Genomic DNA, 18,006 nt, shown 5'->3' with positions numbered 1-18,006 from the left:
ATATCTGCTTATGCAAACTGCTAGATACTAAATGTTATTATATGAGAATTTGATAGTTAGTATGAACAAAATCATAAAGTAAATATCAGTTAATAACACAAATTATATTAATCATATTAATTTGTATTTAATTTGTTCAATTTTGATATATTTAAATTAATCCAAATTACAGTACTTCATTTAAATTGAAGGTTCTTGTCGCAAATAATTACAAATATCCTCGTTATTAAAAAAAAATTATAAGAAGTTCGGAATAATTGTAGGGAATAAATATCGGCAAAAATAAGGTGAATTAAAGTCTAAAATTTGGAACTTAAAATTTCTGAAATTTGAAATTATACTGGAAGAAAATTCAAGTTATGATTATCAATTTTTAGAAAATTACTGAAACAGATACAGTATAAAACGATGTTATTCAAATATTTCATATTCAATATTTATGATAATAGTGATTATGATTTATATATTATATTCTTTATTTTAAATAATTATAGATTATACATTAATGATGATCATACATTAATGATGATCCAAGATAAAAGTATAAATTTAAGATTTAAATAATTTAAAATTCATATAATCAACTGCAAGTTACACTGCTATAGTACTGAATTACTTAACACATATTAAAGGGAAGGTGAATTTATCATATTTCTGAGTCATTAAAATTTCGCCTGGTTTAAGGAAGTGGAACAAATATACAAAAAAAATATATCGTGTTACATCAAATACAATTATCAAACAATATGGTTATTATATACATAAGAAAATACTCCTATGAAGTGCTTTAATACAACATACAAAATAATATATGTATATATATATACATATATTCTACAAAAGCTTCGAATGTAATCATAAAGTTTTTAGTAAACAAAAGATCAGTTTTTGCTAATGCCTAAGAATGGTTCTAAACTAATGAACGACAAAAACTCTTAGACTAAAAACTAACGAATTAACGGCGAAAAGATAATGAATAATGAGCCGTCAGAAATTTTAAAGATGCTCTTTTATCGGAAATATTATCTTATTTACAAACTTTTAATAAGTCGTGCCTTTTAATATAATCTCCATAGATTTTATTCTAACGTGGAAAACACAAATTATTTTTAAATCATTGATAACCACGCGATACAGGGTGATCTATTATTAAAGAAACAAGACTGCTACTGGTACGCATAATGTCAAGTTTTCTTAACACTTTTAAGAGATTTAACCACTCGCGAGGCAATGATTACATCGTGCTCTAGGTAGCAAAATATTTTTATTTATGTTCATACAGAAAGTGCCTCCTATTCTTTCACTTTTATTGATAATAGAACCTATATCTATAATTTACAAATACATTCGAATAACATGTAAAAGCGATTCGATCAATAGTAAACATATATAAATACTAATTAGCTTAAAATCAAGTAAGCTTTATCCGAAATATCAATAATTTATATTGCTTTAGCTTTTTTCCTACTGCATATATCCTTGTTAAAACATACCTTGTAACACAAAATTGATATATTAAAAACAATAAATTGTTCTTTATTATGTTAACAATATTGTATTGTTTCATAATATATAAAATTGTGCTTTAAATTACATAAAAAGATTAAACAATTAAGATTTATTTTCTTTTAATTACGATTCATTTGACATGTATTACACATTTCTTATATAAATTGATTAACAGAAATAAAAAAATATATTCATACTGATAATTGTAACAATTTTTGCCACCTTATTCTTAACTGTAGATATTATGAACTTTTGTGTTTGGCTTGTTTACTTAAAGCTTGATACAAACCAATCAAGGAAGACAATGTTCCAAGTGCCCCAACTTGCCAAGTTTTCAACTGTCCTCCCCAGAATGTGCCAGATGGCAGATAACTAACTGCATAACTTATATCTAAGACTAATCTTATGCAAGTTAGTAATTCATTCCACCTCTGTCTGCTTACTGTCTTCAAGGCAATTCTGTTCAAAAATAAATATTATATATATAAAATAAAAATAAATAATTGATATTATAACATCATATTAATCATATCAGTATAAAAATGTTTGTATAGTGTTCCTAAATTTACCTTGTATTGCAGTTAGTTTTACTAAGATGCGTCTTATAATTGCTAAACTGTTTTAATTTTCGCAGAGATCTATAAAAAGATATACATATAATCAAAGCGTTTAAGTACAATATTTAATTATATCTTCTGTATAACATACTTTAATAATGACAGTTGCAGAGAAATTATCCAGAACCATGTTGAAGCATTATTCCATGCTTCAGTATCAATTTTAATCAATTTATGTTTGCCAGCCCAAAAAGTGTGTTCTACTGGGCCAAACATAATATCCACCAAAATCTGCATTAATTCCACACATCTGATCAACCGATCTGGCTCCTATTAGATGACATATGAAATTTATATGCCTGTAGAAGAATAGTATACATTTGTACATTACATTAATATATAGAAAATGAAACACAATTTGCAGAAATTATTTTCTTTTACATTGTAAGTATATTTTACTTCATTAATATATATACCTCTTTTCCCCATCCATATTTCATTGCATAATGAATGGTTGGTATGTCATCTAATAATCTTAAAATCATTCTGCATTCACTCATTTGACTGCTAAATATTTTTAATTTCTTTTCTGTTTCATTTGAAGATGTGCCCAACGTAGCAAATTTTGCCATATAAGACAATGTTCTCAAAAATTTATCTCTACCTTGATGTGTTTCCAGATATTCTGATATTAATGCAATAGTCATATTGGAATGAATATGTTTGAAAATATAGATCTGACACTGTAATAAAAAAAATGTGAGATAATATAATAATTTTATTAAGAATAATAACTTTTTATGGATCTGATTATTATATAGTCGAAGCAATAGTAATATCTATAATTTGTAAGGTCAAGTGTAAAAAATGGCAACTCACCGAATATGTAATGCAAATAAGTTCTTAGTTTTACCAGCCTATACATATGTGTCCTACTTATTATCAATAAATAACATATGTCACATGAAGGAGTATGCAAAGTGAGTTAAGCTGTGGAAAGAACTAGTTTTTTCATACATTTCATAGAAGATCTCCGAATTATTTATGTGCATTTACATTTTATTTTGTTATGAAATTTGTAATTAAAAATAATTTTAACATAAACAAGTTTGAAGTGCGACTTTTCATCCCTTCTTACTTGACAATGCACTCTTGCGGTTGTGTCACAAAAATTGAAATGAAAAGGTAGTTGGTAAGAAAGAAACTGTGTCATCTATCGGTAAACATCAAAATATTCGTAAATATTGAGAAATTGACATATATAGAATTATTAAATAATATTCGTGGTATAATTATTCTTTCAAGAGAACACGATTTCGATTATTTATAAAAGATTAGTCTTATACAAATAAATATCAGAATTCTTCGGCTTCAGTACTGATTTCAGCTTAATCATTTCTAATAAATTATATTTTGCTGAATATTTATTGAAATGTATTTCCAGTATTTTAGACTACTAAATTAATTAGCAGCATAAATAAAATACATTATGTTATATCAGATTGTATTATGCAAGTTAAACATAACTTGTAAAGGCCGCATAACGACATTTTTCAAAACAACTAGTCCCTATTAGAATAAAAGATATTCCATAATTTCCAACATACAAATATTTTTAATTTATCGTCTAAGTATCATAATTAAAACTTAGTTAAAGTACCTTCTCGATTATAAGTACATATTTCATATCTATACTCCGTTTAAGTCAAGTTAAGAGAGGTAAATATACCCGGTCACGTGATTCTCCATTGTCCTACTAGCCACTAATTACTGGTGAATTATAATTTAAATTGATTTTTTAAACTTGACACATTTAATTAAGCAGTAGCAGAAATAATCTAGTTCTAGATACATTCAGTATTATTAGTTAAAGAGTTAATGTTCAAAAAAGGAGTTTTCTATTTAATAATTCTATCAAAATTAGAATCACGAATCCTCAACAATTTTCCCTATCCGGATTTCCTATCCGATCACGGATTCCGTGATCAGAGCGTATAGTTATAACTGAACATTCTATTTAAGATTTCCCATCTATATGTGCAGTAAGTTTATGGCGAACAGGGTGTAGTGGGGGAACTGTCTTCTCAAAGCGTCGTATTCGCTCATTGTTGTGTGTCGCTTTAGAGCAACGTGATCAGTGGTTTGGAGACGTGATGACGTCAGACTTCGAGGCACAAGCCGAGAGCGCGTTTAAAGCCGAGTAGGGCGTGAAAGTGTGTGTCGGTGCCGCTCGTTTTCCTTCTAGTTTCTTTTAATCTAATCCCCGTTCGACGAATAATGTGCAAATAGCATCGTGTGCCGCCGTGAACCAACGTGGGACAATTATGTTCGGTGTTCTTTTAACGTGATTAATAGTGAAAAAAAGGAATACCATGTTCCGCTGCATACCGATTTTTAAAGGGTGTAACAGGCAGGTGGAATACATTGACAAGCGTCATTGCTCTCTGCCGTGCGTCCCCGATGATATTTTACGATATTCGAGAAGCTTGGAAGAGCTCCTGCTGGACGCGAATCACATTCGTGATCTACCTAAGGTAGACAAATACCGCTACATGCCAACTTTTCTGTCTTATAACCCGTATCTCTTTTTCTTTCTATGCGTTTCTCCCCTCTCTTACTTCTCTCGCTCTATCTTTTTCTCATTGTATCTCTTTTCCTCTTGCTATTGTGCCCATGACGTATCATACCATCGGCTGTAATGTAACGGCGAAGAATGTGTACGGCATAGCTAATACTTTTTTTATTTTATTATATTAGCAACCAGAATACAATTCTTTGAGTTAATTTACTGGGTTGGGTGCTGTCTAAAGCACTACTTATGGCATAAAGGGTAGCTTTTATTGTCATTGTTGTTATTTTCTTATCAAATACGCTTATTATTGTGTCTTTCCTCGTTCCAGAATTTTTTTCGGCTGCAGAAGCTACGAAAGCTAGGCTTGAGTGACAATGAAATTCACCGCTTACCACCAGATATCCAGAACTTCGAAAATCTCGTGGAGTTGGATGTATCCAGGAACGGTGAGTGCACGTTTTTCTTTTTTCTTCTTCTTTGAGTTTAGTCATTTGCGGTTTTGTGGCGGTGTGGCGTCCACGACGATAGGAAAGGGTCGATCCCCGGTTTCAACGTTTCGTTAGGAATGAAACATTTTCCTGGACTGTTTTTATCTTCGTCTTTCCGGTTATTTTTCTTTTCGTACACGGTTGGTGAGCAAAGCACTGCTTGTACATGGCTTCTAACGAAGCACGTGTACATGGTTCAGACACGATTGTCAATGAGAAAGTTGAGTGTAATAACGTGCGTACAAAGGCGTCGAATAAAGAAAAGTAGAGTTAAACGAGACGGACCGTTAATGGAACCTCATGTTCGAGGTAGATAAACTGCGAAACAGTGCCCCAGTGTCAAATATTAACCCTCGAATAGCATACTATGGACGGGGTGAGTCATTTCTGACTTGTGTCTAAAATTCAATTTCTTAATGTAACTTTATTATTACATATAAATAGGAAGTAAGAAATTGTGGTTATAAATTTTATTTAAAAAATATATATATTTATCGCCAATATTGCATCTTTATTCCCAATTTTGAAAATTAAAGAATTACGAATAACTGTAAGTATTACAAAATTGTATAGACGCTATATTTAGACGAAAAATTTATATAATTTATTAAATCTTATTGTTAACACATCTTTCCTTTCTGAAACATTACACTGCACTGCGTGGAATACTAAAAGTGCATTCTTTTGTTTGGTTTATTCAATCGTAGCTGGTACTAATACTTTATGGGCAAGTTACCGCTATCATTGTATTTTTTTTTACATTATACTGCCAGTTAGAGTGGCGTAAGCAATACACCGACTATGATGATCTAACAGATTGACTGTTACTTTCTGTGATACAAAAAAATAAATTTTGAACGTTATGGTTATAACCGTATATAGTGCAAAGTTACTATAATTTGTATTTTATTCTAATACAATTCATTAACAATTAAAATATATATCATAAAAAGTAAGATTTCTATAAGGAATATCGATTCTATAGTCGATATCAGATGTTTCTCGATCATACTTTCGATATGTCGATCGTTGATTTGTTCGAGAACGGCGATTATTGCATTTTTTTCGAGGGTTTAATTAATAAATCTAAATATTAGTCAATTTTTAAGTTTGAGTAAAATAAAATCACTGATATACATAATTTTCTGCTTTATTTTTCTAGTAAATAAATAGAGATACTATGAGTTGTCTAGTAACTTCACATACAATTATACTAAAAGAACTCTTTCTTTCTTCTGTTTTATAAACTTATAAATGTATAAATTGGGAAAGGTAAACAAAAATTAAACATTCTAAAGTTCGTTTATACTTCCGTAACATATTTATAATTTCATGAGGTCGCTCACACTGTCATTTTAGGCCTAACTATCGATCGATCGAACGTTTCGATTCAAGGATCGATTCAGGAAGATGAAGACACACATTCTTATAGTAAACGGCGCCTCGTTTACTTTCTAATGACGATGCAGCGGCTCGTAACTCGAAAGGCACGTTGAAACGCGTTTTTTAGTCCCGCCTCGAAGTTGTTTCCCAAGAGGGAAGCCTTTCCTTTCTCGCTGTTCGCTGGATTTACTTACCGTTCCACTTCGGCGTTTTTATGTTTACCTTATGCTCGTCCCTCGCCACCCGCGTATATACACACTACACACGGAAACTTCGTTACTTCACATGCAGCACGACGTGACGGCCAAAGAAGGAATGCACCGTGTAGAGCAGCGATTTTCAACCAGTGTGCCGCGAGAGGTCCACAGGTGCGCCGCGAGAATTTTTAAAAGCACGTAATACTTAGTTATTTGGTTACTGATTTCTTTTCCCCTAGATTATCAAATAAAAAATACAGCAGCAAAAAAAAAAAGAAATAAAGAAAAAGGAAAAAGAAACTAACACCCCGGTGTCAGTGTTCCGTCTTGAACCAAATATAATATATTTTCGGGTGTGCCGTAGAATTTTAGTAATTACAGCGGTTACAAAAAATATTTGTACATATCCTCATTTTTTAATGAAGCGATCTTTTACTAGATTCTACATTTCATTATGGTAGTATCAAATTTTTTTAATCATATGAAAATATTTACTCTTGAACGATATGCAATTTATTTTAGTTGGATCTAATTAACTAGTATATAAATCATAATAGATAAGTGCAGTGGGATACAAATACTTCTTGTAGTCACTGTAGTTTATGTGTACCATAAGATAAAAAAGGTTGAAAATTGCTGTTATACAGTCGTGGAGACTTTTTCCCTTCTTTTTCACCGGTCCCTTCTTCTTTTACTACTATCTCCCTGGAATGTTTTCTGCCGCTAAATACTCAGTAACATTCGTACCTTAGTTTGCGCTTCACTGGACATCTCTCTCTTGAATGTGAAACGACGCTCTTGTCAACGTTTCGCGGCTATTCCCTTGCGTTCCTAAGGACTCGAGTTTAAGAACAATATTGATTTGAAGTTTTATATTTAATTTTTGATATTTTAAATATTTTATAACTGGAATTTTGGTCTGTATATAGATATTTAAAGATATATCCTACCTATTTCCAATAATTTATTTGTTCATATCTTCTAGGTGTTGAGTACGTAGTGGCGTCATTTTTAAATTTTCGAAATGGCGTACAGTGCGGCATTTGTATGAGGATTCGGGACAAAAATCAAAATTCAGTGGTCACGTTTGCACGTTCACAGGCAACGTTCTCACGTTCGCAGGCCACGTTTGCAAATCAAAATACGTATGGTTTGTGGAACAGGTTCCTACATTTGTAGACCACGTTCGCAGGCAATGTTCGCACGTTCGCAGGCAATGTTCGCACGTTCGCAGGCAATGTTCGCACGTTCGCAGGCAATGTTCGCACGTTCGCAGGCAATATTCGCATATTTGTAGGCCACGTTCTCAAGTTTGCTGGCCACGTTGTCACGTGGCATTGTATCGTAAAAGAAATAGTACTTCTGTTGAAAAAAGAATCCCATTTTACAAATTGAGTAAAAAAAATCGAATTCCTAAAGCCATTTATCTCTTTATACTATATTTTCTCTACCTCTGCTTATCACATTCTATAAGTATAATATATTTAACATATTATCAATTCCATTACAATATTATTCACAAGAAACATTAATCTATTTTCGTATCTTATATTTCGTTTTACGATATTATGAGATTTTTTCACGGCCTATCTAGGAAGCTTTTAAATAACATCCATTCAAATGCATATAAGCTATCTAGTTGACAGTATGTTAATTATGATTACGTATACAATGTGTCATAAATACCACGTGAATGAACAATGGACAACAAATGAGCCACTCAGAATTCTGATCAACTTCTCATACACTAAAAAAAACAGAGAAAAGTGGTGATGTTGCAAACGTAATTTTTTCAAATTTATCTTGCAATTTACAATTACGCATCTCATCTTACTGTAAATAAACTCATCATTGTGTAGCTCATTTGTCTTTGTATATTATTTAAATATTAGCTATGTACCCGAGTAATGAAATTGATAAATGTATAAAAAGTAAAGTTGATCAATTTGGCTTATTTAGAGGAGTGTAAATATCAAACGACGTCGTGTTGTGTTCTTGACTGTATCGCTAAAGGTACAATGAAAATACGCGCTATAGATAAATTCTCTCGCGTAATTACTACTTCCTGATGCGCGGTCGGCCTCGTTATCAATAGACGTGCCGCTTTTGCATTCTTTCTTACATACATGCGCGCGTGACACATCTCCGACCGAGTAATTAGCTTCGAACCACGGTGCCTGTGGGCGCATGTTTGTTTATTCGTTGTGTAAAATGAAATTTTTTCATTCATCATGCCGGAATAACGGGCTTCGATTGCCATTAACGTTTTGTAATTCGTGATTCCATCTTCTACTGCCCAATAACATGATTTTATTTTTGCTGATATTATTTTTGATATACTAAGTGAAAAACTTTATATAAACTTTTCTTTCAAAAATCCATAGTCCATATATTTTATTTATATTTAAAAAATTGTTCATAGAGATATGTTATAGATTATTCTTTATTATTAGCATTGCCTTACAAGGTTTATAAAAATATAAAATAACTGATATATATGAGAATGTCATAAGATAGATTCATGTCTTCTATGAAAACCTTTGGTAGAATAGCTTAATGGTTAATGGGATAATTTGTTTCGTCAAAATAAAATAACTCTGCTAATGCGTTCGTGAATTGTTGGACGATTTCTTCCAAGAGCTTTCACTAACGAGCCTCATTACTAAAATCGCTTATGTAATTAATTAAAACTTTAATTTAGCAACAAAATTATCTAGATAATTGTTTAAAGTTTAATCGAAATTGGCTTCATTTTCTTGGTTACCTGACTCATTCTTCCAATATCTTCAATTAAGCGATTCACCGTTACCTAAACGATAGTACGTAATCTGTAAATATTTCAAATATGTACGTACTCTTCAGTATTAGTTCGAACATTCAACATATCTTGTTTCATTAGTTTGTGTTCGTTAATCGCTTCGTATAATAAGTTGGCGCGAAATGGTGGGAACGTTTAACGGTCTAAATCGAACTAACAGCCTCCATTTTTAGTCGAAACGGTCGAATAATAAATGAAAAAAAAAGAAAAAATGAAAAGGAGAAAAAGAAGAAGAAAAAATAGAAAAAAAATTTCGAACAATACCAAAGTGTATAATAAGCGGCGGCATTGTACATGCTGAAAAATGAATTCTTTTGTTCGCAATGAAAGTCGAGAGCTGGAGTTCCAGCGAAGTAAAACGTTCTGCCGGTTTTACACCACGTCGACCTAGCGATTTTCGAAAACGAAATCGCATGCAACTTCGTTGCTCACTCGCCTGTACCTTGTCCTTTCGCCTTCATTCATACGATAAATCGAAACCGTTCCAATTTTTATTCGGTATGGTCAACTGTGAAATTCTCCGTACTTCGCAGTAACAGATCCTTTGTACTATTCTAATTGTGCTATATCGTGATAAATGTAAGCGTGGATGGATCAAAAAAGTCCATTTCGAGTCCATTTTATATAAAATTCAGAAATCAATTTCTCATTCTTTTTTACATGTTGCTAGTGGCTTATATTAAAAAATTTGAAATTTACAAGATAAACACTAAAAATTTGCACCTACAAGTTTTTATCGATTTTCTTAGTTTTATCGAATTTTTATTGACTTCTTAAAAAAGATCATTGTATACATACGTGATTTTCAAACCAGATAAAAGGGCTTTCCGTAGGTCATCGATTGTTCTCTTTCGCAATAACTGCTAAAATTCTTAGAATTCTTATATTATTATTTACCGATAATTTGCTATTTCATGATCGTACAAATGTAATCATTTAAAAGATACAATTGTACGACCACTGAAGATTGAACGTATGTAGTTACCTTTGAATACAGAGAAGATAGGTAACGCAAACTAGATAAGGGGAAATCGATTACCCAAATTTCGATGGACATGTGGTCATTGGCTCGTGTCACTCGATTGTTTTCGAGTGACCACCATCGTGATACATCGATAACAGGTCACGATTTCATCGATAAGATCTCTTCATCGTTGTCCATCAGCTCAATCAAACAGTCGCTTTAACAGTAGCCTTTATGCAATCTCCACTTCTGATTGATTATGTATCGAACTAAGAGCAATTTCCTCGAATAAGAAAGATTCTATATTGAAGTAAGTACAATATCCTCGGGGAAAGAAAGATCATGCATTAAATGAAGAAGAATTTCCTCGAACAAGAATAAGAAAGATTATATACTGACCTAAGAACAGTTTCCTGGAATAAGAAAACTGATCTGTTCTAAAATTACGGATCTTTGAGTAGTTCTTAACTTAGACATCATCTTTCGACTTTGAAACTCGTAACATTAAAGAAACCACTCGAAAAATTTCTCTTCGCCAACAACCTGAACTTCATAATGCTCGGAGACTCTCAAAGTGTTTCTAGCCGCTTGAGAAGCTTCCATCGGGTCACTTTATGGCTTTACTGTAATAAAACCAAAAAATACCAAGGTTTATTTTAATCTATCCAACAGTATATTGATCATTTTTTACGATTTCTCGTCAACTTAATTTGGAAATTGGACAAATTAAAATTAGAATAGATTGGGTAGAAAGTGCGACTATTTGCAAACCTAAAACTTTAATTTTACAAAACCTTAACCATATCGATCGTAACCAATTTCTTACATTTTTAACTTTCATTTTATTTAATTTACATTTCAAACTTTCTCGATGGTGAAATACCACGATATTAGATTTTCGGAAGTAATCGTGTTTGCACTTTGCATCCTCATTTTGCACTTGCACTTTGCGCCAACGTTTCGTAGACATTACAATCCACTTCTTCGGGACAGACTTGAAGCAGTTTCATATATCTACGAAACGTTGGCGCAAAGTGCAAGCGGAAAGCGCAAATGCAACGTGCAAATGAAAAGTGTAAATGCAAAGTGCAAGTGCAAGTGCAAGTGCAAGTGCAAAATGTAAACACGATTGCTTCCGAAAAACCAACATTATGGCTTCGTACATTTTCTTTCCCTTATTTGCCCAACAAAGGATTAAATCACTATTAAAATAGTGGAGAGACCACTCGTCAGAGAAGAATCCATTTAGCGACTTTTATTCGATCATCGATCGATGTTTCCTCTTTAGTTTTACGAGGATAAAGAACAATGAAAGAACCAAGTCTTGTACTAAGGAACATTTCGTTGTTCTCTTCATTTCTCCCGTTCTTCTCGTGATTTTTATCGAGCGAATATTACTTCTGTGTTCTCAAGGACGTCATTTTATTGCCAGCCATGACGCGCACAGATGGAAGATCTGTGTCGTCGGTCAATGACACACAATGGCATTCCCTACGAGACCGGAACTAACGTTCACCAAATATAGAATGTTCGAAGTTGTCGCGTCTTGGATGTGGTATAGTAATTCGATATTAGGGCACATTAATTTCCACGAGTATGATAAACTGGAATTCTCTACCTCGGGGGCGATGCTTCGTGTACTGTTGGACTAAGTGGGTTGATTTTCTATGGGATTAGGCGTTTCTAGGATTGCACCGTGTGCGAATTAACACGAGGAACACCGGTCCTGTTCCCTGGGGAAGAAAAGAGGCTTGATTTAGTATGATTTTAACACCGGGGAAAGAACAGATGACGGCAGTCGAGCTGAAAGAGAAATCATACTTCCTTACCTAAATTCTAGTTTATTTTAAATTAGAGTATTCGAATTTCAACTAGAATTTTTAATAAAACTTGTCTCAAGATTATATTGATAGAAATAGAAAGTAATTTCATCACAATCATTTTTTCTATTAGTTTTATTTTACTATTTATGTTATAATACAAATTATTATGTACAATAGACTATAATATAACTACAATATAAAATGTATTAGAAATTAATATTTTACTGTAAACATTTTTTTTGATAACGTTTATTAGATGTGTTTGGCAGAGGAATTATAAAACGTTATATATCTAATTTTCTTAATCTTTTGAGAGATATTACTACATATTATGTATGTACATACCTAAGAGCACGTAGTTTCTGATTAATTCAAACAGATTCTAGGAAATAAACACGATTGAAGAATAAAAACAATTAAATAATATGTCGATTGCCAAACAAAATACGACGATTTTAAATCATGTTACCAAAGATTTCCTCCGGCATTTATCTCTAAATAGCAAAATTTGTAAGCAAAAGATGCGTTAACAGCTCTAGCCGTGAACTTAATTTTAGAAATACCCTGCGATATACAAATAACTATAAGCAATTTTACGTCACCGGCTGTGAATGTGTTAAAAGGAACTGGAATTTGAAAGTTCCCCTTCTAAAATCTATTCTCTTGCGTTCCATTTTGTTGATCACATTCTTCGTGGAAAAAGGAGGCGGAATGGCACCTGAAAGAATAGGGGTGGATGATGAGATCCGGCTGTCTTTTGGACTGATAAAATCCTCCGGTCTTAAATTCCACCTGGAGCTTGACGATTTTCATTTGTCGAGTTATTTTTTAAAGTATTTGTACTTCGTTGAAATACGCGAGGAATTTAAAGAAACACCGCGTGTGCTTGTTTTATAGAATGTTCAAGTTCCACGGCGTATTGGGGCTTCTGAAATATTGGACACCTGAATGAGCGATAAAGCTGTTTGAGTAGCTGATCCTCCAGTTATTTTGAGCTACGTATAGAGCTATCGATTGTACACAATTCGCTGTAGCCTGGCCGTTCGGCCCCCTTTATTTTATTTCAATATCGTGCTGGCGAATATAAGCATTCTTCTAAAACCGTGATATTTTTCAACAAATAACGAAATACCAGAATGTCCGTCGATAATTCACGGATAATGTATCGATCGTCGAAATCCAAAAATGGTAAATCGTTTCTTTGGAGTAAAATTACTTCTTGGTTATATAATACGTTTTTTGCAGCTGAAAGAAGATAAGATCTTACGCGTATACGAATATATAAATGTCGATGATTCGTTTGGAGAATATTATTTCACAGATTTATTTTATAAACAGAGCTCGTTAAACTTATTTGTTATTTTCATCGCTCCATAAAAATTAATTGGACCAAGAAGAGTAGTTCAATAAGAAGGAAAAGATATAAAAAGAAAAAAGAAAGAAAGAAGGAAATTGGGTCACGATGGATGAAATTTATATAAAACTGAGAATATTCCAGCCTGTCTATCTCGAGTAATGTTAAAAGAAATAAAGAAACTTGCTTCCTTCTCGAAGAATTAAACAGAATAAACATAAAGGAAGACACTGAAGATGTTAGCTGTTCCAATTTCTGTGTATTAGTCTTCCATTAGTGATGTAAGATGATAATCATCTTCCTTAAAGTCTTTCATATCTTATACACATGTAAATACCGCTGGTTATCGAGTTCATTGGAGTACTCCCACGTGAAAAGGCTGGTCAAACTGGCTTTTTCGTGACGAAGCACGCTGGATTCTTCGAAAAATTATTTCCTGTTTCGTCTATCCTCTCGAGGGAACGTAACCACGAGAGAATCATGGACGTGCGACGACTCATCACGGCATCGGTTATTTCCTGGTTCCAGTTAGTTTATTGTACCGGTACTATGACAGCTCTAATAACACTCACGATGACAATATACCGCAATATGCTTATTAAAAGCGCCTCTCTAAGACAAAGCCTTAGTTATCGAATAATTCCACTAGTTATCGTCATGTTTTATAACTTGTCTCTATAATCCGAATTTTGTTCACTTGTAAGAGAAGAAAATTGTAGCGTGTCGTTAATCGCAGTATTTCTAATTTTATCTTGATTAAAAATTCGATAAGTAAATCGTTCGTTACTGGTTATAATGATATATTAATAATTATAATAAGTGTAGTAGTAGATAGATAAATAAAATTTTCAAAATATAATAATAGTTATATTAATAATTACGTTCTTGTAGTAATAAATAAAACTTCCAGACTACAGACGATTAAGCGCTTATTGATAGTTGACATTCAAACATGTTTCTTGCATCAAAGTTGCAAAACTCGTCAGTTTACGAAAGTATGAAATTATAGGACACGACGGTATGTAAATTTGTCTGAAAACACTATTTAAATGGATTGATTGCCCCTCGTTGATGCAATTACCACGAAATGGAATTTCAGGTTTGAGCCACTTAGCTGATGCTGTAGGTAGTTTGTGAGCGTTGCATCGACAGTGTGTTTATCGATATAAAACCAACTAAAAGAAGGCTTCTTTAATATAACTTCAACGAAATTGCAAATAAAATTAATTCGAATAAAGTTATACGGAAATATGTAGAAAATTTTTAAGGAATTATTATTGGCAGACAGCAAATGTTTATGAGAAATTTAAGGCTGCAAATATGCACAGAATGCACATAATTCGCAAAAGATATAAAAGGTATCTAAAACATAATTATTCGTTGTTATTCCGTTTTCTTCGTTCTGTTCATAAGTATATAAATTTACATAAACATGGGTAGTCTAATTATTGAATTAATTTTTCGCGAATTTAATGGCAAACAGAGCGAGTCTGATAATTTTACGTGGCGCAGGTTAATTAAAAATTCCTGTTTGTCTAAGTAGTAGCACGTGCGGATCACCACGTGACGACATGGATGAACAATAAATTTCCTTCGCGTGTGGTGACATTGATGAACGCATACCATCGCGTCCACGAATTGAACAAAAAGATAAAACTATTAATTGCCACGTATATATCTCGCACGTTCTCGCAAATAAAGAAAATATTTTCTCTGGTTCGTATTTCCTTCTCCGGGGAATTTGTTAATTATTTTTCTAAAATTCACTGGTTTCAACGTGTTTACATTATGCACAGGATGTTTCCATAGCTTTAGATCAAACTTTGAGACTGATTTCTATCAACTGCTGCAAAGGTTTCTCTGTAGCGAAATAGCGATTAAGATTTCACTGGAGAAAGGAGATTTTCTTCTTAATCAAAGTAATTTTCGATGTTCAAAGTAGGTACGTAATTAAGAGTGATCGTTTGATTAATTTATATCGGAGGAGAAGATTGATTTACAAGACTAATTGCTTAGTTTGGCTATAAAAATAAGGATAGAAGGAATCTTAAGTATTAGTGTGATTGAATAAGATCTAAAAATAAGATCTAAGAAGTTCCGAGAAGAATGTCTACTTTCATTCCTTTTTATAAATTAATCTGGTAACCCATTCTTCGGAAAGAACTAAAAGAGAAGAAAGAAGATTGGCTACTCCACTTAGGCTAAAGACTTCGCTACATACATACAGACATTATTATTTAAATTATTTTTTTTGTAGATATTAGATAGAAAATTATTTTACCTATTAGATATCGTAACGAGTACATATATTCTGTGCATTTTTGTATCTTTAAATTTCCCATAAATACATAAAAATCCACAATGAATCCACTTCTATGAATATTTCATTTCACAACGTAATATTAGTTTAAAAGGTGCTATATATTTCATATAAGTTATAAAAACAAAATGTTCTTGATCCATCTAGAAACAGAAATCTTTTTCCATCTGTTGTATGTCCCAAAATTAATTTCTTATGTTACAAATGTACGACGATGATAATTCTTCATTTTTTGAACCTGTATTCTCCGCAGGCAGTAGGGTGTATCGTCTTAAGCGAAGAATCGTGATCCAGCAATTCTGTTACCCGATCTTCATTCGTTATTTAATCGCGAAAATCGCGTGGGTTGCCGTTATAGTCAGTCTATACCATGGAATTAAGCACCCGGAAGAGACGAGCGGACGAACGATTCCGTTGGAAGCTTTGAAAAAAAAAAAAACGAGGGATTGAAATGTCACGAACCCTCGAATGCTCTTAGCATTCTTGCTGGATCCGTGCTTCTCTTCTTTCTCTTTCTTTCCTTCTGTTTCTCCATGGACGGGGAAACGTGGAAGTAACCGAGTGGCTTGAAACTGGCACAGCTTAACAAATAGCCCCCAGACTCCTTCAATTAAACGTACGATAACGTTAAAAATCGTTTGCATAAGGATTCATCGTGTAATTAGCGGTCTATTGGAGATTCGAAAGGGAAATGATCTTCAAAGGAAATGGAACCTTCAAGCTCTTTTTTTTACATAATAGGTTAGCTGGTTTTTGGTAGATTGGACGAATTGCTGTTTACCTTAGGTTGGTTATGATGGTTGTTACTACGATATAAAAATATACGACACACAAGGAACGCGTGCTCTATTCAAGCGTTTTGCGTCTGAGACTCGAATTCGTTTAAGGGGAGGAGTTTTATGGGGGGGAAAGGAATGGAGTTCATGAAGATTTCTATTTTAAAATTTCACTGAGATAATTCTGGAACCAGAAGCAGAGACGAGACAGTTTTTATTAGCATGAATGAATCGTATAACTAAACGTGATATTTAATCCAGAATGATCAATTTAAAACACAGCGCTCCTAAATAGACTGCTAAGATTTATACCGATTAACATTTCTATGAATAGAACTCAAGAAATGGAACCTAAGCAGAATGATTAATATTTTTAATAAATTCAAAAACCATGATCAATATAAATTTTGTCGAATTCGAAGACGTAATCAATAAAAGTTTCGTCAACTCCAAATACCGTATTGAACAAAATTTCAAAGCCGATCAATACTTGTATTTAGCCTACCAATATATGTATTTAGCCTACCAATATATGTACACACATGCATACGTACATACATATTTACCCAAATATTCTTAACTATTCGTGACGCGCATAAAGAAAGAGATACTGTTGTTTTCCTGAAAATTGTTGCGCTGTACTCGACACGTGCATACATCGATAGCATAACAGTTACACTAGTTGCACGAAAAGTAAATAATCTATCCTTTCTCCCTTCTTCTTACACAATTTCATGTATCCTCGCCCCTTGTTTCTCGAGCGCGTTGAAAATACGATCGAGAATATACGCCATCGAAATGTCAAGATCGAAGAACTTTGTGAATCCCACTGACAAATATCTTACGCGAAAGTATACGTTGAACGGTAATTACGTAGGATACGCCTAAACATCGTGCCAATTTGAAATGTTGCGCATGCCAGGGCGGAATAATTTCAGCTCTTCCTCTTTTCGCGATCGCTTCTCTTCGCTAACAATACCGCTAGATAGATCAACGTCGAAGGGGTTTCATAATTGCGGCTTTTCGGACGCAACCTGGCTTGAACAGAACGTTGAACGTGCAAGAAATTTAATGGCGAAAAGTTTGCCGGCTGTGGAAGCGGCTGATGAAACTCGCCAGGTTGTGGAATTTGTGGCGGATAGTTGGACATTGAAGAGGATTTTTCGGATTTATGAGATTGATATCCCTAGCTGCAGAGGTTGGGAAGATGGGAGGGGAGGTAATAGAAAAGTAAGTGTGAAATGA

General features: G+C 33.1%; 2 protein-coding genes across 12 annotated transcripts in view; one reads left to right on the top strand and one right to left on the bottom strand.

Moving 5' to 3' along the window:
- Positions 1-772: 772 nt before the first annotated feature.
- LOC117212162 (peroxisomal membrane protein 11C) lies at positions 773-3,236 on the bottom strand. The gene is made up of 5 exons (XM_033456681.1): positions 2,946-3,236; positions 2,543-2,809; positions 2,218-2,396; positions 2,079-2,147; positions 773-1,968 (listed from the first exon to the last, which is right to left on the bottom strand). The coding sequence occupies exons 2-5, from the start codon at positions 2,771-2,773 to the stop codon at positions 1,752-1,754; spliced, it is 696 nt and encodes a 231-aa protein (XP_033312572.1). The 5' UTR covers positions 2,774-2,809; positions 2,946-3,236; the 3' UTR covers positions 773-1,751.
- A 917-nt stretch (positions 3,237-4,153) lies between these two features.
- Positions 4,154-18,006, top strand: part of LOC117212182 (protein lap4) — a 52,342-nt gene continuing 38,489 nt past the window's right edge. For 10 of the 11 annotated variants that reach the window (XR_004488413.1, XR_004488412.1, XM_033456728.1 and 7 more), the window contains exons 1-2: positions 4,154-4,600; positions 4,967-5,084. Coding sequence is in view for 9 of the 11 variants with exons in the window: in XM_033456728.1 (XP_033312619.1) it covers positions 4,439-4,600; positions 4,967-5,084 (280 nt within the window). In the remaining 2 variants the exon portion in view is untranslated. The remainder of the gene's footprint in view (positions 4,601-4,966; positions 5,085-18,006) is intronic. The other variant, XM_033456726.1, reaches the window with a different exon arrangement.

Source organism: Bombus bifarius, unplaced genomic scaffold, assembly GCF_011952205.1.
Source record: "Bombus bifarius isolate JDL3187 unplaced genomic scaffold, Bbif_JDL3187 scf7180000008285, whole genome shotgun sequence".
Classification (NCBI taxonomy): domain Eukaryota; kingdom Metazoa; phylum Arthropoda; class Insecta; order Hymenoptera; family Apidae; genus Bombus; species Bombus bifarius.
This window is presented reverse-complemented; position numbering and strand designations above follow the sequence as displayed.